This window comes from Talpa occidentalis, unplaced genomic scaffold (assembly GCF_014898055.3).
Source record: "Talpa occidentalis isolate TD23 unplaced genomic scaffold, MPIMG_talOcc4v2.1 talOcc4.6, whole genome shotgun sequence".
NCBI classification, from domain to species: Eukaryota; Metazoa; Chordata; class Mammalia; order Eulipotyphla; family Talpidae; genus Talpa; species Talpa occidentalis.
In genome coordinates this window covers 56,559,517-56,582,637 of record NW_023604972.1, presented here as the reverse complement: position 1 = coordinate 56,582,637, position 23,121 = coordinate 56,559,517, and the positions used below count along the sequence as shown (strand labels likewise).

Here is a 23,121-nt window from a genome sequence, read left to right as displayed (position 1 = left end):
TTGGGACACTGTGCCGCTGGTTCTGGCTGGCATCTTTTTGGTGTGTTCTTTCAGGAGTTTCAGAAACTGGTAATCCAAACGTGTCAAAAACTGTTATGCCAGAAGTCTAGTGAGGCAGTGGTATTTTGAGTATGTTAAAGGTCACTGTCACAGAATCTCTCCTCCTTCTGTGATAGTTACAAATGTGCGTCTTGAAGTCCTACAGACTTCACTGGAGGTGGGGCAGCTGGATTGCACTCTGGGTTCCAAATCTCTGGATCCTCCTCTAGGCTCCGACTTCCTGCAGGCATGACCGGGCTTGTGGGGGCCTTCAGCTCACCTCTGACTGCGCTGGGAACCTTCTCCCTCTGGCTCCATGGGGAGCCTTCTGCCAGATTCAAGCAGTCTTTATTGAAGAAAGGTCCCTGTTCTAAAATGGAGCTTTGGAGACAGGCACACTCTTCTGCACGCCTGGTCTACCCCGGCTGTGGGTGCCCGCTCCCGCTCTGGGCTAGGACTGCTGGCCTGAAGAGGCCTGGTGTGAGCAAACTTCCCAGCTCACCTCTGGCTCCTCCGGGAGCCTTCTGCCAGTTTCAAGTAGTCTTTATTGAAGTAAGTTCCCTATTCTAAAAGGGTGGTTCGGAGATAGGCACACTCTCCTGCACGCTGGATCTGCCCCAGCCGAGGATGCCCGCTCCCCCTCTGGGCTTGGACTGCTGGTCAGAGGGGGACCTGGCTTGGGCAAACTTCCCAGCTCACCTCTGACTCCTCCGGGAGACTTCTGCCAGTTTCAAGCAGTCTTTACTGAGGAAAGGTCACTATTCTAAAATGGCAATTTGGATACAGGCACACTCTTCCACGCACCCAGTCTGCCCCAGCTGTGAGTGCCTGCTTTCCCTCTGGGCTCGGACTGCTGGTCAGAAGAGGCCTGGCTTGGGCAAACTTCCAGATTACCTCTGACTCCTCTGGGAGCCTTCTGCAGGCTTCAAGCAGTCTTTACTGAAGAAAGGTCCCTATTCTATAGGGTGTTGGTGATTTTTTTTCTGATCACTAGGTGGCACCAGAGATCTCGCCTAGTGTCCTTGGGGAGCTGTTTTTTCACCCTGTGGGACAGGGGAACAGAGTGGGAGTGGTGGGGAAAGCCTCAACAGCTTTGGGGTGCTGTGTCTGCCTTGTGCCTCACCGTCGTGGGGATCCCATGCCCCAAATTTCGTGCCTCGGGTCTCAGTTCCAAAGCCCTCAGGTCCAGGACATGGGCTGTAGCCCAGTTCAGTGTCCGCAGAAATGGCACCTTTTGCACCCCGCTCCTGTGTCCGGGCTCCTGGTTTCTGTTTACTCAGTGAGGGACATTCACCTCAGTGAGGGCCCCTGCACGTCTCCCCACAAGCCTAGTTTGCAGGCGTGAGGACTTGGGCAGCCGCGATCCTTGATCCACTCCTCGTATCCTTTTCAAGAATGCAGCTTTTCTGCACAAGCTTACCGTCTGGCCCAGGGCTGTTTGTAGGTCTCCAAGTCTTTGTTTTTCTCTAATGGCTCCTGGAGCCATTTGCTCACCTCCGCAGGGAATTCTGCAGGGTTCTCCACAGCTCCAGTTCACGGGGTGTGGTGGCTGAAATAGTTCCTTTCCACTCATAGTCCCACTTGATGCGTAGTTTGCTCTTGTTGTTTGTTTTAGTTTTTTTGTTTTTTCCTCCTTTCTGTTGGTCAGAGAGTGCCGACTTTGTGGGTGGGGGAGGGTGGCAGGGTTCTGAGCTTTCCTCCCTTCTAGTCCTCTTTTATGGCAACTTTCTTCTTCGGGTAGTTTGCTGGAGTCGCCCGTTTAATCTTCCGTGTCCCAGTTCTCACTGGGACCTGCCGCTTTTCCTCCCTATTAACTTTTTTTTTTAATGGGAGATCTTACTCACAGTGTTTCCTCAACACCATGTTGATCTGCCCTCCATACCATAGTAATTTAAAAGATATCAAATCTATCCATTTTCTTCAGTAAATGACAAGTATATAATAAATTGCTTAAGTTTTATATATAAAAATTATCTATCTATTTAGATTGATATATAACTATATTTGATTATATATCTTAAGTTATATTTAATCTGTGTATAATTGAATACATAACATAAATATATAAAAGGATCTTTTTATATACAATTTAACAGAAATACAAATAAGGAATTCATTTGACTGTAAATTTATATTTTGAAACAGAAGATAAGCAACCAAAATTTCCCCTCTAAAAGGATTTAATAAACTGAAATTGCTATATTTTAATTTTTTTTCTTTGAGGGAAACTTAACAGAGAACATTAGTTGCAGGTATACAACAAATTTTTTTCATCATTTTTTAATTCCCAAGTGATATTGGCCCTTTCTTCCAAAATGAGAATTTTGGCTGATGGAAGAGAGTATGGAAGGACAATTTAGACATTCTTAGTCGGACTGGGAAGTTCTTTAATTCTTGGAATGAGCTAAAAGAATGAAATGGAAATTTGGTCAAAGGTGCAGGAAAAAGAGGGGCTTGTATTAATGATACATTTCCATTCTCACAGACTGCTCTTGAGTTTAGAGGTAGTGAACAGCAGATGAATCTCATAACAGGTTAAAAAAAATGCAACATCTGTCTGTATAGATTTTCACGATATTTATTTTTATATTATCTTTCTATATCATTTTTGCTGTCGCTTTTGAACTCAGTGGGTTTGGAGTGCGGGGTCCTTGGGTTCACTCTGGGAAAGGTTTCACCAGAGCTCCCCTTTCCGTGACACACGGCAAGTTTCTCCACGAGACAGAGACATTTTAGTTATATTTAAAGGGCAGGCTTATCAGGGAAAGGGATAAGAGAGTAAAAGACACAAGCAGGCAGCAAGAGCTGCCTGGAAAGGGACAGGTTTGCTGAGAGAGGCCTGCATGGTTGCAGGCAGGCGGACATGAGGAGAGCTGCCTCCACTGATGAAGGTAAGTGAGGGGAAGTCCGGGCAGGTACAGGTCATGGCCAGGCAGGCAGGGAGCTGCTACCCTGCAGGAGAGAGTTGGTGAAAAGAAGCACCTGCATAGTCACAGGTGGGCAGTGGGATTGCTGGCCCCGAGCCAGTGCAGAGACTGCACTGACAGTCTTCTTCTATTTGGGAGGGGTTTACTCCTTCTGAGCCCAGTCAGTTGGTTGCTAATTTTGGAGAACTATGTAGAATTTGAAAGGGACCAGAGATTCCACAATGGGTTCAATCTCCATATCTTTACCTTCGGATGTGTGCTTGCTTGGATAACTGCAAAGATGTTATGCTTTGTAATCTAGGCTTCAGGGCCTAAGGATACTTGTCCATGCCTAAGGATACTAGTTTCTCCAACTGTGTTGTCTGCGCCTAAGGATCTTGGTTTCCACAGCTTGTCAATGGCTATGCTCATCTCTTCTACCCCCACCTCCTTGTGTAAGCCAGGTTTCTGGTCTTGCAGTGCACCTCCTTTTCACTTTTTTTTTTTTTAATTCTTGTCCTCCATCAATTTTTCCTACCAGTCATAAGTTAGATGTTTATTAAACAATTGATGAATGAATGGGTATGAGATTATCACTAATAATTAAAGCTTTTCTGTGCTTCAGGAACTTGCTGTATAGGAAGTTCTGAAGAGAGAGAACTCTGGAATTCTATCTACAAATATCCATGAAAATCTGTTGCTGCCACAGAAGAAATAAAGAAAATCCCAGTGCTGGATCCTTTCTACATAGGTAAGTCTGATAATGACAATAAAAAATACATTTCTCAATTTATTGTCTTACTTTCTATTGGGTGACTTTTTAAAATATAACCAAGCAATTTCACAGCAAATTGAAAAGTGAAAAATGCCATTTCACTATTGATGGTAATTTTCCATTAATTGCGTCCGCTACTACCCTCAGCAGTGTATTTTGTCAGTCTCCCTGTTCTGTTCCCTTCTCCGGCTCTGGTGAATCCTCTCACTCTCCTGCACTTCTGACTGTGCTCAGTGCTTGTATAAATAAATAAATCTTTTTTTAAAAAAAGAAAGAATTTTAAAATTTAAAATTCCCAATACCAAAGCACCATATAATACTAAATTTTCTTAATTAGCTAGCTACAAAACCAGTAAATTATACATGGATATTGTTAGAGGGCAGGTAGAGGGGCAGCCCAAACACTGCAAACCACAGCCAGGCAACCTGTTCAATATCGGGGCTGCCCTATAACAATATGACAAATATTCTCAAATAATTTCTTTTGTTCTGCTAAAGTTTAAGAAAAAGCAGAACATTGAAATCACTGGATTCTATGTTAAGTATATTTGAAAGTGTATTTGAAAAAAAAATCCATTTAATATCCGAGTACATGAAGGAATAGAATGAAAAATATTGTAAATTATAATGCAATCTTAAATGGGGACTAAAGAAACTTGAAATTTTCCAAATATTTTTGAAAAATGACACTAGAGAATAAAAATATTGTCATAGAGAATAAAAATATTATCAGTCACCAGCTCCACTGGTCATTTCCTTAACACACAGTCTTCCATGTTGCCTGAATCTCTAATGAGAGATGAGGGTATAAAGGCCCAGCTATTTGGGCTCAACATGACACATACTGATAGCCGTACTAAAGCTAACAATTTGTAATGTGTAGATGAATGTTGGTAATATAGTAGGTCATAGGAGACCTCCCTGGTGGTGCAAAGGGTTAAGTCTCAGCACAATCAAGCTATAGCCAAGTACTGCAGCATGAGTTCCATTCCCGGCCAGGGAGTTGACCCACACGGCACAGCAAACTTCTCCTGTCTTGCCTGCTGTTCCCCTCAGCAGTGTATTTCAGTGGCTCTGCCTGTTCTGCTCCCAACTCTGTCTCTGGTGAATCCTCTCCTCCTTCCCTCCCCCACCTCTGGCCTAGACTCCAATTCCTGAATGCATAAATAAAAAAAAAATAAAAAAAAAACATATATAGTTGGTCATGCAAGCTCTCATCACAAGAAAAAAATGTAACTATGTGAGTGATGGATGTTAACTGACTTAATGTAATCATTTTGCAATATGCACATATATTAGTTCATTTGGCATACCTTTATGATGTTATATGTCAATTACATCTCAATTAAAAAATTACTTACTTCACACTTTCCTGCAGGATTGATTGACATTCGACAGACTGCAGTGTGAAATCTTCTCCTGGATAATTATGACACTCATACATGCTGTAACGTGTTAACTTCCTTTTTACTGCTTGGCAGTCCTTTAGTCTAAGGATGTACTAGAGTTTGCTTAACTATTCTTCTGTCACTGGATATGTGACATTTTTGTCATTTTGGCTATTACAAATAAAGTCACTGCAAACATTCATTTAAGAGGCTTTGTCTGGGCATCTCCTTTCAAGTTTTATTATATTTGAAATTTTTCAAGTTTCTACTTTTTCACCTTCAAGATTTGCAATATTTTCAAAATTAAGTTTGGATAAGAATATCCGTGGGATTTGCCCTTTTACATGAAAAAATGGGGCTATGGATTGGCACAAATCTTTTCAAGGACAAATTTATCAAAATATAAAATACAATTATTCTCTGTTCCACAAATTTTCTATAATATTCTGTAATATTGGGGAACTTACCTTCTAGTGTCTCTGTTTCTCATCAGTGGAGAGAGGATGATAATATATAATATGTTGTTTATAGTGTCAATGGTAATTCATAGGATTATAGTAAGTATATAATAAATTAATCCATTCATTAACAATTCTTGCCATGCCAATGTTTTTTTTTTCATTATTACTTTATTACTTTATTTATGGAAATCTGTTCAGAAATACTTCTGTCATACATATAAAGAGATGCTGTTTAAGGGTTCACTATGAAATATTGTTCACTGTGAAAATAATGTAACAATAACACATTGGAAATGGTCTAAATGACCTACATCTGTAGGAGACAATACAGAGAAAGAATGGATATGGGTGTGGGGGAAACTGTCTAAATTTTGCTTCATAGGTCTCTCTGGTGGCACAAGGGGTTCAGTCCCAGAACTATGAAGTTATCTGTAGCCACAGTAGCATGAGTTAGATCCCTGGCCAGGGAGAGACCCACATGACCTGGCAGACTTCTTCTGTCTTGCCTGCTGCTCCCCTCAGCAGTGTATTTCAGTAATCTGCTCCCTAGTCAGTCTCTGGTGAATCTGCTCACCCCCACCCCACAACTCTCACCTCTGTTCTACACCCTGCTCTTGTATACATAAATAAATAAATCTTTAAAAAATAGTCTGCTTCAGCCTTTACTCAGTATGGAGCTTAATCTGTTCATTAATCTTTCTGTGTCTCAGTTACTGCAACTATAAAAAATGATAATAACATTATTCTTATAAAACATTTTGTAAGGAATCAAAGAGATATTACATGTAAGTTGCTTAGAAGAGAACCAAGCAGAGTGTATATTCCATAAACCATAATATCGTGATAGACCATTATGAAACAATCTCTTTACAATATGGGCAGGACTGAAAGGTTGCTGCAAAAGAGTACTCATTTGTTTGTATTTTTCCCTTCTAGATAATGTATAGTAGATACAAGTAAATGATCCACTTATATATCCTAAGACTTGGATATCAATATTCAAATATTTGTCAATAGTTTCTTTATTTTGCAACTACAGGAAGTGAATGAGTTACAAATATTTCAATATCAAATTCAACTTTCATAATTTGGGATATGAATGAAAATTTTAATATCTAAAATTGTTCAACTTAACAGTAAATAGTAAAAATCAGTTTTCAAAAGCACCTGTCAGTCTTAGAGTAACTTACTTGAATTTGTGAATTAAAGAAAAGAGTTATGTGTTGTCACAGGAAATAACAAAAGTTAAGTGTTTTATTGGAATTACTGAGATTGACAATAATGAATAATCATCATTTTATAGTATTACTTTACATTGAAATGACTTAACATGAAAAACAAACAAAAAAAGGAAGAGTTATGCTAACATGTGCACTTTGCTTTCTGTGCCACTATTCTGTTAAGGAGCAATAACTCCTTCAAATACAGATTATTCAATAGATATTCAAATAATTCTTAAGTAGGTGAATAAACTCATAGGCTTAGACAGATTAAAACAGAAGTTAGCTTTCATCTCCTATAGAATAAAACAAAAACAGAGCATATGTGCATGAAAAGACAAATAAAAACACTGGTTACTTCTTAATAAAGGTGATAGTCTGCCTTTTATACTAATTTATGTTCGGTATAACAAGTAACCACTAAATGTAGTAGCAGGAGGAAATTTGGCTGGAATTTTTCCTTTTACAAGTCGCAGCCACACTTCCTGCCCGTAATTTAATTCTAACAAGGCATCACCAGTCAAAACCCTATCACAGTGTATTTCACTGTTAATATTTTCAGACTCAAATGCAAGCTTGTCTACTCCATCAACCACTAAAAATCCAGAGATATGAGCACTAAATGACTCAATGGTATACTTAAAAACATAAACCCCAAGATAAGGAACCTTGAATTTCCCAGTTCTTGGAGTATATGAAGCTCCATAATTGACATCCAAGTTATTAAATAGGATAGGACCAGGTGTAGTCATTCCATAGGTATGAGATGCAAAAAATGCCACCATTGGTGCATACCGGTAAGATCCTTTGGAGAAATCTGTTGGAGGGAAAAATACAGAGAGAGCTTTTATGTTTTTCTTTTGTTCTTTCTCTTGCCTTTATTAGTTTATCTCAGATATAAAAAGGATTAGCAGAAGTAAAAAGGTCACTCATTGGATGAAAAAGAGCTCAGAATTTTGATGCCTGCCTCTTCTATTGACTGAGTTACCCTAAATGGCTTAGCCTCTCTGAGCCTCAGTTTCTCTATTGAGATTAGAAGATAGTGAAAATAACATTTGATACCCCCCTCTTAGCTTTGCCTCAAAGATTAATTTGCATGTTGCTATGATCTCTCTGGAGGTAGAAGAGCTCAAAGCACTCTGTGATTATTAGGGTATGCCAGCTGTTTTAAAGACCCTCACAAGAATTGAAACGGACATGATGTAGAGACAATTTTTCCAGCACCTTGTCAAAAGAGGCAAAAAGAGAAACCAAATAAAGTCACAGGCACCATAGAGAATTAGACAAAAGCAATTTTCTGTGTAATTAATGCCAAATGTATTTAAGCAGGATGATATTTAAAAATAGACTAAAAATTTTACGCTTTAATATGAAGTATATTAAGAAAAGCTTCAATTGAAATTTATTGGCTACATTAAAATATTTTTAATATTTTATTTTATATAATTCTTATATCATTTTTCATTTTTGCACAATGTATGCATTTTCATTTTGGTTATATTCCCCATACAATTGCACCCCCTTTTATTTTGACCCTAATCCTTCCTCTCCCCTCTCCCTGCCCCCGTAGTGTGTCTCTGGTTTATAGTTGCTTGTTGATTTTGATTTTTACTTTGTATTAATTAGTTTTTTTCCTTGTCCCTTAATTAGGTTTTCTAAATTCCTGCTATGAGTGAGACCATCTGGTATTTTAAGAATGCATTTTAAATGCTGTATACATCATCCTTTATAAAAATCAGAAATGAATCTACAGCAACCAATACTTATGAAAGTAAGTGGCATCTGCAAAAGGCATTTTGTTCTGCTCAATACTTGTGAGCATATTCTAACAGTCCTCACCAGTCAAATGGCAATATTAGTTTCAGGGAAAATATACTGTTAAGCACTTATTAAAGCTTCCTTTAAATGACCTTACTTGACATGTATCAAAGGTGTTTCTTCAATAATTTGTTTGAGGAGAGAGAGTTTATATAGTAAGATATACACATCTGTGTTTTCTTTTAAGGTGCATGAAAAACTGGAGAGAATAGAACATTTTCATTAAACTACCTCTATTTCACCAACAGGGAGATTTTCCAGAAGTGTGTACCAATATGAATTTACTTGATAAAAAATTTTCATTTGTAAATACTGTATGTGTTCCATAAATTTCATGAGTAAAATGAATTTGTTCTCCAGCAAGTCCTGATTAATCAAATTTAAATACATATTTGTAAACATTTTTTAAATGTTTCTTTAGGAGCAGCAGACCACTCCTATCTTACCCGCTGCTTCTCTTAGCAGGGTATTTCAATAATCCACCTATTCTGTTCTCAAAAAAAAAGGTTCATTTATGACATTGAACAAATTCAAGGATGCATGCACTGCTTACCTGGAGCTAAAGCATTTTCTTCCACAAGCTTGACAGTACAGTTGTCACCAGTGAAAGGATGTCTGCAAGCACAGATAAAGTTGGTTCTTCCACTTATACATGTGCCCCCATTTTGGCACGGGGACTTACTACAGTCTGAATATTCCTTCGTTACTGAAAAAGCACCAAGAAAAGAAAGAATGAAGTCAGCTATTTTCCTATCGATCTGAAATCAGTTTGCATTTGAATGGGAAAAATACTGAATTAGAAATAACAGACATGACCCCCATGGTTCATGTTGTCCACCAGTATAAACAACGAAACATGCAAAACAAATCTCATGTAAAACAAATCTTACTTATTCTCTGAATTCCCTTTCTTGCTTCTTCAAAGTGAATCATCACTTGGGATCTATTGCATTTATTTGTAATAAAATATTAAGATTTTTGTCAAGTGTAGAATAGGATATCTAGCCAGAGAACCAAATAGATTTGGAATTGGTACATGATAAAGATTTGGTACATGAAATTATTGGTGAAGAAAAATGTCCACTCAATACATGGTGCTAAGATAACTGGATATCCATAAAAACATGAATCATACTTGTATAAAAATGTAGTAAACATAAAAGCATTACAATCAAATCATTTCTTTATAGAGTCTTAAAATTTTGGAAAGTTCATTCAAAGCCAAGCAAAAGCAAAACCAGAAACCACAACACAGAAAAAAATCCTCATATTTAGCCATCTAAGAATTAAAAGTCATCTGCAAAGAAGTTCGTCATTATCAAAGTTCAACGATGAGTAACAGTTTAAGAGATAAGATTTTTAAATAAATAGAAACAATGAGCAAAAAAGTTAAAAGCTTTAAGTGCAAAAGAAAAGCAGCAATTCCCTTTAAAAAGTGAAAAGAAAAGGGAAAATAACGGAACAAAACCCAGAAAAGCTCACTAAAATATTTAAAGCACATTCAACCTCATTACTAATTAGGGAGTAATAAATTACCCCCAATAAATTACATTTTTAAATCATGTGGCAACATCTAAAAAGGTAGAAAACATTCAGCCATGGCATAATGGGAGGAAAGAGTATTTTATGCATTGTTGATTAGGGATTAAATTGTTAGAATTTTTTAGAGAATAATTGAACTGAAAAGTTACATTTCCTTCAAGCCAGAAATTTCTCCTGATAGAGTATGTACTCCAGACAAACATGCCCATGTACATAACTAAGAATGCTTTATGACATCATTTTCATTAGTGAAAAAGTCTAAGACATCAAAGTGACCGCTGATGCAGGACTTGTTAAGTGATTTATATAGTATGTTCCTTCTAAGGAATATTAGACAGCAGTTATAGGATGAGATAGATCCCCAACACATTTGATTTACTAAAGACAAGTTCAGTTCATATGTCAGTTATGGAACAATTTAATTTATTTAGAAAGAATCAGATTGTGAGTATGGTAATACACATAGCACATGATTATGTAAATGCAGAGAAAATGATAATACATTACTGGTCACAGTTACCACTATGGCGCCATCTTGTGGCAATGTCTCAAACTGTTTGCAATTCAGTCATTTCAAACCATGATTATAAAATTCAGATTTATACAATTTACACAATTTGTTTACAATTTTTCTCAAGAAGTAAAATGTGTAAATTATTACATATATCTTATCTTAGATTATTCAAGTTCACATAAAATATGACCGAACTGCATATCAATGACTTAATATCATTAAATATTTTTTGCTAGAAAATATATTGCACAATAAGAGACTGATTTGATTCATTTACACATTCTCTGAAATATCCTATATCCTATAAACTATTATCCTCATGAAGATATCTATGAAAAATGTCACATGTATGTCATATCCTTTAAAAAATGGTTCAAACCGGCCCACATTTCTTTAACATCATTTCTCAATCAAATAAAAAGGTTAGTAAAACTTTCCACTATTAGTGATCATTATGAAATATAGTCCATTACTTGCTAATTTTAATGCTTCAATGAGTCTCTATTACTCATAAAATTGTGTATTCTTTATGTCACCGCATTGGCTTCATCTGTTTTCACGTTTCCTGAATCTAGTACAGCGATCAACTCACAAGGCGGTGTTAATTAATGTGCTTCACTAGGAATGAATAACTGCAGTGGAGCTGGGCAACATTGCGCTATTTATGTAATCTGATCAACTCTAACACTCTTATTTCCCCGTATGGGAAAATGTTTCTCTGATCTGGAGCCAGTGAAACAAGGATGAAACCTGTTCTCTGAGGAAAATTTCAGAATAACTAGATATTAATTCCTCTGCAATACTATTATTTCTACTCTGATTTTACAAGACCAGTACCATATTTGCATTCTATTTAACTGTCCAGGATGTGCATTCTGTTTTTCTCCTCCTTCTGCTCTATTATTGCAACAATGGTGTCTTGCCTTACTCTCCTTTTTGTGTCATTTCAGTGGGTGTCATTTTGCCATTATTCCTTATATTTGCCTTTATTCTATGTGGGTCATTCATTGGGAGAAGAGGTCCACTTAAGTCTAATTAAGGACCTGCATTTCCTCCTTTCACTGCTACACTCAAAATTGCTGAGACTGCACATGGCTTGTCTTCTAGGACACCTCTCATGATGGCTGCTGCCCAGGGAGCCTTGCACTGGCCTGCACTGGCCTGCAAGTGCTTCTGCTGCTTGTGTTTCAAGTTCCTTTCTTTGTCTTCCTTGAAATTTTAGATCTCTCCGGTCCCCAGATCCCTACCAAAGTAATCTGTATTACAATATACAAACTACACCCATGGCTCCCAGAGTTCAACAAATTGTGAACTGAGTCTAATTATAGCAGGCTACCATAACAATTGCCAGTTACCCTTCTGAAAAGACATTTCATTTAATTTAATGCTGTATGAGTTTTAGGTGCATTGTGTGTGTGTGTGTGTGTGTGTGTGTGTTTGGCATCTGTATCATATTGTATCATAACAGGTTTTCTATGCTCTGATGTCAGTGAACTTCTTGAAAATCCCCTATTTATTTAATTTAACAAGAATTCATAATTAATATGAATAAATTTATTTTATTTTACTTATCTCTGTCCATAGAAATTGTTCTTTTGTTTTAATTCTGTATGCAACATTTTAATCACCTCTTCCAGCTTTCCAAATTTATGTTTTATGTGTTCATCCAAATCAGTGATAAAAATACTTAGTGGATGCAATGTAAAGTACAGAATCTCATAACAAATAACTAAAGACAGGTTGACACTTATTTGTCAACCAAAACTATTTGTATTTTGTTTTACAACCAACTACATATCTACTTTTGTACATCTGAATCAGACTTTCTGTATTATTATCAAAATAATTAAAAAATGGTTAGGTACCTTTAAAAGTTCCTGCTTCCTTGCCTATTGTGATAAACAGTCAATTTGCTGTTGAATCAACACATAAATCAGACTCTAGCAAAGCATCGTTTTTCTTACATCTTCCCTCATTCCTGTGAATAAAATTCATTTCATTGATTCCCTAAATTATTGTCTGATGTTCTGAAGTTTGATTTTGTCAAACTTGTGATAGTATACAGTAATACTATACATACTGTCTTACTTCCATCTGCAGCGTGAGTTTGTGTGAGGCACTTTATTTCTCAAACTGTGTCACTATTGACTACCACAGTGGCTGAAATAAAAAGTTGAAATGCTTTTAAAAGTTGAATAAACAAGCTAGTAGAAAAATTGAATAAATGGTGACATTCTTTATGTTTTTAAAGATCTAATATTCTATCTCTTTAGGTTTTTAAAGATCAGGTATAGTTTCACTGTATGATATCATTGGCATGCTTTTGTAGAGATATGGAATCATTTCTAGCAAAATTTCTGCAGCATCTCTCCTACCTTGAGTTTTAATAATCTCTTAAACTCTTTCCAGTCCATTTATTTTCTTTGATGGAGATCAGTGGAATTAGCTGAACAGTTCTGCCAACTCAACATTCTACTACCTTGTGCAAATAGCATAACTAATCTTTCAATATCCATTTCCCTTCTCTGAACATGACTAAAAGTCCTTTGTCATTGTTATGGAATGTTCCATAAGTCTCAATTTGTTCTGGTCTTTGCTTTCTGGACCCTGATGTATGCTCATGTTACACTTTCTATTAGTCCTACTTCCATATTTCATAAATGTTCATGTTAAATTTGAACTGATTGGAGAGCTCCATGCATTTTCAAAGTACTCTGCTTTTGCTAACATTTGCCATTCTTCATTATAATTACTTGCTTAATGTATGAGATCCATGAAAAGAGGGACAATGCTGAGTTTGCCATTTTGTCCACTCAGTTGTCCTCAGAGCTCACTCCAAATTTACTCAACAGGTATTTGATGAATAAAATAAAAACATACAGTATTGATATATTTTATTTCATTCTTTTACTTTTTAAAACATAAAATATTTCTCTAACTTGTGCATATTACTACTTTTATTTTAAGTTGATTTTTTAAATTTTATTCTTACATCTACACTAGAATTGAGCTAATACTTTAAAAATTTTTCACTGAAACAGGATGTTTGTAGAAGATAAATAACACTGATCCTTGCTTGGGGTAAAATAGAGTTTCCAACTGATCAGTCAAGGCAGCTGTCATTGTTTCTAGTACAGTTTTGTAACGCATCGAGTAAAACATTAACTGAATTCACCACATAACTCCACACTAGGCAATATACTCAATAAAACGTTAGAACTTTATCTTTTATCTTGATTCCAATGCTATCTGCAATGTTTTCACCCTAATGTTTATGGTAGGCTAACTTAAAAAGTGGCATATATATTAAAGTATGTTCAACATCATTCATCACTAGGAAAATGCAAAATCAAATCACAATTAGACAGAACTATACACCTATTAAAATGGTAAAATAAGCAAATGAGAGTGCTAAGTTTTACTACAGTTGCGGAACAATTAGCATTCTCATATATTGGGCCTCCGCGGTGGCACAGAGGGTTGAGCGCAGTGCTGTGAAGATGTCCGCAGACTCTGCAGTGTGGGTTCGATTCCTGTCTCACATTCTCTAGAATCTTATTCATATGATATTCTGGAAAAGATAATACTGCAGGAGAAAAACAAGTATTGCTTATTGCAGTGACTGGCAGTGGAAGTAGGGCTTGACTACAAAGGTATCAAGGAAATTTTGGGGGGCAAAGAAAGTATTCTCTATCATGATTGTGATGGTGATTACACAGCTATGCATTTTTTAAAGCCTGTACACCCAAAACAGCATATTTAACTAAATGCAAATTCTAAATTCGTCTGTTTTAAGCCCCTCAAGATCCTCTCCAGGATTTCAAAATTGCTGAAAATATAATCCATGCTTTTTCTTTTACTTCTTTTGTGTGTTGTAGCTTTTACTCCTTTACTAAATACAGTGTCCCAAAATAAAATAGGTCCCTGCTTATTTATTTCCATTTCACCTCCATTAAATATCCTATTTGACTTTCTCATAATGTCATATTGAGATGATTGTAGTGATTTTATTATATTGATTGATTTTTTTTTAATTAAGTTGACATTGGCTTACATTACTGTTGGTATTTTGGAAGAATAGTATCTTCCCCTATCAGGTATTGCCACCAAGTCACCCTTAGTCACCTCCTTAGTCCATTGTGCTTCTGTTCATCCTTGTTCTCACCTCTCCCTCTCCTCCTGCGCCTTTTAGATGCTTCAGTTCTATAGTCAGCTTTCAAAGGTTAGTTTTCAAAGGTGTCATTATCTGACCCTAACTTTAATTTCCCTATATTCCATATATAAGTGACACAATCCTTCTGACTTATTTCTCTTCTCATTATCCCTTTCAGCTCTATCCATGCTGCTGAAATTGCATGAATTTACCTTTTTGATAGCTGAGTAATATTTCACAATGTATACATACTCTGCCACCTTATTGTAGTGGTTTTCAAACCAGTTTGCCACCCACTAAAGATGTGATATAGATGGGATATAGATGTGATATAGATGTGAAATATATTATTACCTCAATGCTCTACATTATAAACATGATTGCCTGTCAAAATCTTGAATTACTAATTTTTTAGATGTTTACCTAAACATTATTTCGGGAAAATGTAAAGTGCATGTGTGTATGCACACATATAGCACTTACTTTTATACATTGTTTTGGAGGTATGAATTGGCTGTCCTTGAATAAAAATTTGGCAATACTTATCAAATACTTTAAAAATGAAATCACAGCTTTATTTCTTGGATGTAATCTTAAGAAAAAAATTAAAGATGTGCACAAACTCTTCTCTATTGGTGCAACAGTATATATAATAGAGAAAAACTGAAAATGTTCTGAAAGTCAAAAAAGAATACAGATTTAAAAATATCAGCAGAGTCTTTCATGGAACTGAGAGACAGTATATCATTTTGAGCATGAGAGGAGACAGATTGCTTAGGTTTGCATCATAGCTCCAAAACTAATTACCTCTGTGACTTTGTACCTGTTACTTAATCTTTCTGGATACAGTATCCTCACCTATAGTGAAAATAATAATTATACCATCTGCAGAAATTGTTTTGAAACTCAAAAATATTGACATATATAGAGCACCTTATGCCTTGTCTATAAGATTAGAATACAGGAAAAAAAATCATTGGGGATAAATACCAATCACTTTGTAAATGTTTGTAATAAATTATAATTATGATAAAATATAAAACCAAAATCATTTGAGGACTTACTGTATGCCATTCTATATTCTTCTTTGCATTTTATGGGCACTGCATATTTTCCATTATGATTACGTTACTCTGGGAGCTAGAAAAATGTTCTTTTTTTAAAATGCAATAGATTTCTCATAGCTGATGTTTAACTACACCTTTTAAGGTGAACATTCAAATGGTCATACTGACTCTTCAATCATATTTGTCAGTAGTCACTGAGATGGATCTTCACTGCATTCCAAAATAGTTATTTTCCCTGGACACCTTCCCAACAATTTCATTTCTGTTATTTTGTTTGCATAACTTCCTTCTACATCCTTTTGTCTTCTTACTTTTTGTTCTTTCTTAACAATTTTAAGTTCCACAAGATGTGCCCTTTCCTGGTTCTGATAAGCTTCTTTTTCTTCAATAATTCTCTTTCATGTTTTCTTCAATTATAGGACATCTTCATGCTTCTGTATTTTTCTTTTTTATTTCTCTAGCTATCAAATTTACTTCCACATTCTCAAATATCACCTCTGTGCAAATAATTTCCAACTTTTATAAACAAACTTTCTCTGGTTTCAGACGTAATTGGATATTTCCATAGCAATCAGAGCTTTTTAAAGTGCTATTACAGGCTAACCTTTCCTTCCCGAGTACACATGTATTTCACCTTAGTGCTACTCTTTTCATTTTTTGGAATTATCAATTTCCCATTCACTGATGTTTTCTTTAAACTGCAATGTTATTCTTCATTGTGTTTGTATTTTCAATTTGCTGTTGTTTTCTACTAGTATGCACTCCCATTTAACTACTATTTCCAGATTCCACTTTATCCTGAATTTATCTTCTAGTTGATATCTTCATTTATTCACTCCAGGACTGTTGTAATGATTTTCTATGTGGTAGGTCTGAAGAATTCAGAATAAATCTTAATAATAAATCATAAGAATTCAGAATAAATCTTCATAATAAATCTTAAAATAAGCTAGGTTATATTTGGTAAATAATAGGGTGATGGTTACAAAGTTGGTGTTAGAAGCAGGAGTGCATCTGCTGACATTACAATGGGGCAGAACGCAGTGCATCTGGGAAGGTAAGCAGCCAAAATCTCTCTACAAGGACAAATCTGCCAATTGTTTTACAAATACAATCTTCAAAGATGAAATAAAAACCCCTTGTTGTCTCCTGGAATATGGTTTAGACACAAGTCAAATTTAACCAGGATTTAACCAGAAAGCTTATCTGCCCAGAATCCTAATTAGTACAACTTAATGGACAATTGAACTAAAAGGAAGTAATAGGGTTGCTTACTCTGCACTATGTACTTCTACTGTGTCAGTCCTAAGAGGACCTTTTGAATAATTCATGGTCCTTGCCATGACAACTGCTCACTGCTCACACCGCATAACAGACAAACTGAAAAGAAGCACCTGTACCCGCTTCTGGACATTGCTGACACAAATGACAATGTTTGGATCCTCAAGAAAGAAAACTCCCTGGAATATCAACTCTGGCATCATGGGATATGGATATGACCAGACTATGGGATAGACATACTGCATTCTCTACTTTTTCTGAGTACAGGGATTGAGACCCAATACCTGCCTGCCACAGACTAGGCCTGAGATGCTATCACTGACTACTGCATGATCTTAGGCAAGATCCTTTATTTCAGAGCTAGTTTCCTCATTTTCAAAATAAGAGATATGATAACTAACTCAGAAGTATTTTTAAATGAAGTAATAGCAATGTTTATGGTATAATTTGTACAGTGCAGGGGTTACTGTATATTATTTAGTACCTATTATCATATTATTATAGTATTACTTTTATTAGACTTCAAAGTAAGTTATTAGTTATTAAAATCAGAATTAAAATTTTAAAGCTTTATAAGGTCTTTCTTTGTACCAACTGTGCTTATTTGACACATGAAAAATGCTATAACATGCATTAATATTAATAATATAGTATTTAGAGACATTGATTTATAATGATGCACCTGAAATTTATGTAATGCTTTATTATAATGGTATTTCAGTAACATTTTTTTAAAAGGTAATGATAAATCATCATCTGGGGTTAGTTACGAGTAGAAGCAGTATGGCCATATGGTATTTCTAATATAATGGTTAAGGTCAAAGGAAACAGCCAGTGTGCCAGTGTGTTCCATCCCTGGGATACAACATTGCCAACTGAAATATTTTTTTTTTTTTTAGATCAGCACCTCTAATTTTATTTTATTTTATTTTATTTTTAATTTAATTTTTTTTTAATAATAAATTTTATTTTTATAATCCCCATACAATTGCAGCCCCCCCATTCTGACCCCAATCCCTCCCCTCCCACCCCCGCCCCCTAAAAGTGTCTCTGGTTCGTAGTTTTTTGTTGATTTTGATTTTCACTTTCTTATAGTTATTCGTTTTCCTGTTCCCTTATTTAAGTTTTCTAGATTCCTGCTATGAGTGAGACCATCCGGTATTTTTCTTTTTCTTTTTGGCTTATTTCGCTGAGCATGATCCCTTCCAGTGCCATCCATGTTGCTGCAAATTGCATGTGTTTATCTTTTTTGAATGCTGAGTAATATTCCATGGTATATATGTACCACATCTTCTTGATCCAGTCATCTACTTTTGGGCATTTGGGTTGTTTCCAAAGCTTAGCTATTGTAAACAATGCTGCTATAAACATAGGGGTGCAGGTGCTCTTGGAATTGATGTTTCTGTGTCCTTTGGGTAAATTCCTAGGAGTGGAATTGCTGGATCATATGGAAGCTCTATGTTTAGTAGGTCCAGAAATCTCCACACAGCTCTCCATAGTGGTTGGACCAGTTTGCACTCCCACCAACAGTGCAGAAGAGTTCCTTTTTCTCCACACCCTCGCCAATTTGTTGTTGCTAGTTTTTTTAATATGTGCCATTCTCACTGGTGTAAGATGGTATCTCATGGTAGTTTTGATTTGCATTTCCCTGATGACAAGTGATGTTGAACATTTTTTCATATGCCTGTTGGCCATTTGCATTTCCTCTTCAGAGAAGTTTCTTTTTAGCTCTTCTGCCCATTTTTTGACTGGATTCTTTTCTTTGTTGTTGTTAAGTCTCATCAGCTCTTTGCAGATTTTTGTGATCAGTCCTTTATCATTAGTGTTGGGTGCAAAAATGTTCTCCCAGTTGGTGGGGTTTCTCTTTGTTTTTGTTATTGTCTCTTTTGCTGTGCAGAAGCTCTTTAATTTGATGTAGTCCCAGCTGTTTATCTTCGCCTTCACTATCACTGCTTTGGGTGATGTGTCTGTAAAGATGTCTTTGATGTGCAAATCACGTAGTGTTTCGCCTATATTTCCTTCTATATATTTTATGGTTCAGGTCTTATGTCTAGTTCTTTAATCCATTTTGAGTTGATTTTTGTGTATGGTGTGAGGTAGTGGTCAAGCTTCATTCTTTTGCATGTAGCGACCCAGTTTTCCCAGCACCATTTATTGAACAAACTTTCTTTGCTCCAATGCATAGTCTTTGCTCCTTTGTCAAAGATTAGTTGACCATAAATCTGTGGGTTTATTTCTGGATTTTCTATTCTATTCCATTGGTCTGTATGTCTGTTCTTGTTCCAATACCATGCAGTTTTGATGATTATGGCTTTGTAGTATAGTTTGAAGTCTGGGAGTGTGATGCCTCCATTCCCTTTTTTTTTTTTTAGGAGAGCTTTGGCTATTCGGGGTTTTTTGTGATTCCATATGAATTTCATCAATAATTGTTCTATTTCTTTGAAGAATGACATTGAAATTTTGATTGGAATAGCATTGAATCTGTATATTGCTTTTGGAAGGATGGCCATTTTAATAATGTTTATTCTTCCAATCCATGAGCAGGGGATGTCTTTCCATTTCTTTGTGTCTTCTTCTTCTTTTAACAGTGTTTTATAGTTTTCTTTGTATAGGTCCTTTACCTCTTTGTTAGATTTATTCCCAAATATTTGATTTTTTGTTTCAATAAAAAAAGGATGGTTTTTTTGATTTCTTCTTCTTCAGATTTATTGTTTGTGTATAGGAAGGCTACTGACTTTTGCGTGTTGATTTTGTATCCTGCCACTTTACTGAACTGATTGATGAGTTGAATTAGTTTTTCTGTGGACTTTTTGGGGTTCTCTATGTATATTATCATATCATCTGCAAATAGTGATAGTTTGACTTCTTCTTTTCCTATTTGGATTCCTTGCATGTCTTTCTCTTGTCTTAATGCTCTGGCTAGGACTTCCAGTATTATATTGAAAAGCAGTGGTGAGAGTGGACATCCTTGTCTTGTTCCAGATCTTAATGGAATTGCTTTCAGCTTTTCACCATTGAGAATGATACTGGCTGTTGGCTTGTCATAGATGGCCTTTATGATGTTGAGGTATGTTCCTTGTATCCCAAGAATTTCAAGGGCTTTTATCATGAATGGGTGTTGCACTTTGTCGAAAGCTTTCTCAGCATCTATTGATATTATCATATGGTTTTTATATTTCTTTTTGTTGATGTGTTGGATAACGTTGATTGATTTTCGGATGTTAAACCATCCTTGTGTCCCTGGAATGAATCCTACTTGGTCGTGGGTGAATTATCTTATGGATGCATTTGTGGATTCTGATAGCTAAAATTTTATTGAGGATTTTTGCATCAGTGTTCATTAGGGAGATTGGCCTGTAGTTTTCCTTTTTGTGTTGTCCTTTTTGGTTTTGGTATTAGTGTAATGTTGGCTTCATAGAACGTTTGGTATTGTCCCTTCCTTCTCAATTTTTTGGAAGAGTTTGTGAAGGATAGGCACTAATTCGTCTCTGAATGTTTGGTAGAATTCATTTGTAAATCCATCAGGTCCCGGGCTTTTGTTTTTGGGGAGGTTTTTGATTACCATTTCAATTTCGCTGCTTGTAATTGGTCTGTTTAGGTGTTCTATTTCTTCTTTATCTAGCTTTGGGTGATTGTAGAGTTGTAGGAATTTGTCCATCTCCTCTAGATTGTTAAACTTGTTTCCATATAACTGTTCATAGTAGTTACTGATTATTCTTTTGATTTCTGCTGTGTCCGTTGTGATTTCTCCTCTTTCATTGATGATCCTGTTTATTTGTGCTTTCTCCCTTTTTTCCTTTGTGAGCCTGGCTAGGGGTTTGTCTATTTTATTGATTTTTTCAAAGAACCAGCTCTTGGTTTCATTGATCTTTTGGATTGTTTTTTAGTTTCAATTTCATTTATTTCTGCTTTTTTTTATTATTTCTTCTTCTACTGGTTTGGGTTTTTTTGTTGTTCTTTTTCTAGATCTTTGAGCTTCGAGATTAGGTTGTTTCTTTGAGTTCTTTCTTGTTTCTTGATGTGAGCTTCTATTGCTATATATTTTCCTCTTATTACTGCTTTTGCTGCATCCCATACATTTAGGATATTGGTGTCCTCCTTGTTGTTCAATTCAAAGAATTTTTTAATTTCTTCTTTGATCTCCTCATTAGTCCAGTGGTCTTCCAGTAGTGTGGTTTTTAATCTCCATGAGGTAGGAAAGTTCCTTGCCTTCTTTTTATGGTTTATTTCTAGTTTGATGCCTTCATGGTCAGAAAAGATGGTTGATATGATTTCAATCTTGGTGTATCTGTTGATGTTTGTCTTGTGCCCCAGTATGTGATCGATCCTGGAGAATGATCCGTGTGCGCTTGAGAAAAATGTGTACTCCGTTTTTTTGGGGTTTAGTGTTCTATAGATGTCTGTTAAGCCCAATTGCTCTAGGTCCTTATTTAGAGCTTTGGTTTCTTTACTTATTTTTTGTCTTGTTGATCTATCCATTGTTGATAGTGGTGTGTTGAAGTCTCCCACTACGTATGTGTTTTCTCTGATGTCTGTTTTCAGAGAGGATAACAGTTGTCTGATATATTTTGGTGCTCCTTCGTTTGGTGAGTATATGTTAATGAGTGTTATTTCTTCTTGAAGTATTGTCCCCTTGATCATAATGTAGTGACCATTGGGGTCTCTTTTTATCTTTTTGAGTTTGAAATCTGTTTTATCTGATATAAGTATAGCTGTTCCTGCTTTCTTTTTTGGTCCATTTGCTTGTAGGATTGTTTTCCATCCTTTAACTTTGAGCCTATTTTTATCTTTTGTAGCTAAATGTGTTTCCTGGAGACAGCAAAAGGTTGGGTTTTGTTTCTTAATCCAGGCTGCAACTCTGTGTCTTTTATTGAAGAGTTTAGTCCATTTACATTTAGTTAATATTGATATGTTAGCATCTGTATTTGCCATTGTGTTTGTCTTTCCTTTGATTTTATTTATTTATTCTTTTAATAACTTTTTTTTTGGCCTTCTTTCATTGTTATTCGTCCCTCTGAGGTTCTGGCTTTAGGACTCCTTGTATTATTTTTTGGAGTGGTGGTTTAGTTGCAATGAAATTCCGGAGTTTCTGTTTGTCTGGGAAGGTCCATATTCTTTCTTCAAAGAGAAAGGAGAACTTTGCGGGATAGAGAATTCTTGGTTGGCATCTGTTTTCTTGGAGTCTGTTGACTATGTCCCTCCATTCTCTCCTTGCCCGTAGTGTTTCTTCGGAAAGTCTGATGTCAGCCTGATTGGCTTTCCTTTGAATGTTATCTGTTTCTTCCCTCTTGCCAGCTTCATTATTTTTTCCTTGTCCTGGATTCTTGGGAGCTTTACTATTATGTGTCTTGCTGTATTTTTCCTTTCGTCGTGGAAGTTTGGTGTTCTTCTTGCTTCTTGTATATCAATTTTCAGCTCCTTCTTCACATTTGGGAAGTTCTCTTCAATTATCTCTTTGAATATTTTCTCTGTTCCTACATCTCTCTCCTCTCCTTCTGGTATTCCTATAACTCTTATATTTCCTTTCCTCATGGAGTCAGATAATTCCCGAAGTCTTTCTTCGTTCTTTTTCCTTCGTACTTCTCTTTCCTTTTCTGTTTTGGTTCTTTTTATTTCTGTGTCTTCAAGATTACTTATTCGTTCTTCCATTTCATCTATTCTGCTTTCATTGCTTTTCCCAGAATTCTTTAGTTCTTCCATTAATTCTTTGATCTCCTGCATTTCTTTTACTTCCCTCTTTAGGGACTCAATTTCTTTCTTCTGACCATTGTTTTCCCTCTCTAGGGACTCAATTGCATTCTTCTGATCGTTGATTATTTTTCCCTTATCATTGTTTTCCTTTATGACTTCTGTCAGTTTTTTAATCACGGCAATTTTAAATTCTCTTTCTGGAAGGCTCAGAAGTTCTTCCAAGTTACTGTCGTTGCAATCTGGGGGCTGCTTTTCTTTTTGTGGTG

The 23,121-nt window shown here is 35.9% G+C and overlaps 1 protein-coding gene across 1 annotated transcript in view; it reads right to left on the bottom strand.

The window, feature by feature from the left end:
• Positions 1–5,731: 5,731 nt before the first annotated feature.
• Positions 5,732–23,121, bottom strand: part of MMRN1 (multimerin 1) — a 62,384-nt gene continuing 44,994 nt past the window's right edge. The window contains exons 7-8 of the mRNA XM_054688186.1: positions 9,161–9,313; positions 5,732–7,606 (exon numbers count right to left, since the gene is read on the bottom strand). Coding sequence (XP_054544161.1) covers positions 7,185–7,606; positions 9,161–9,313 — 575 coding nt within the window. The 3' untranslated portion in view covers positions 5,732–7,184. The remainder of the gene's footprint in view (positions 7,607–9,160; positions 9,314–23,121) is intronic.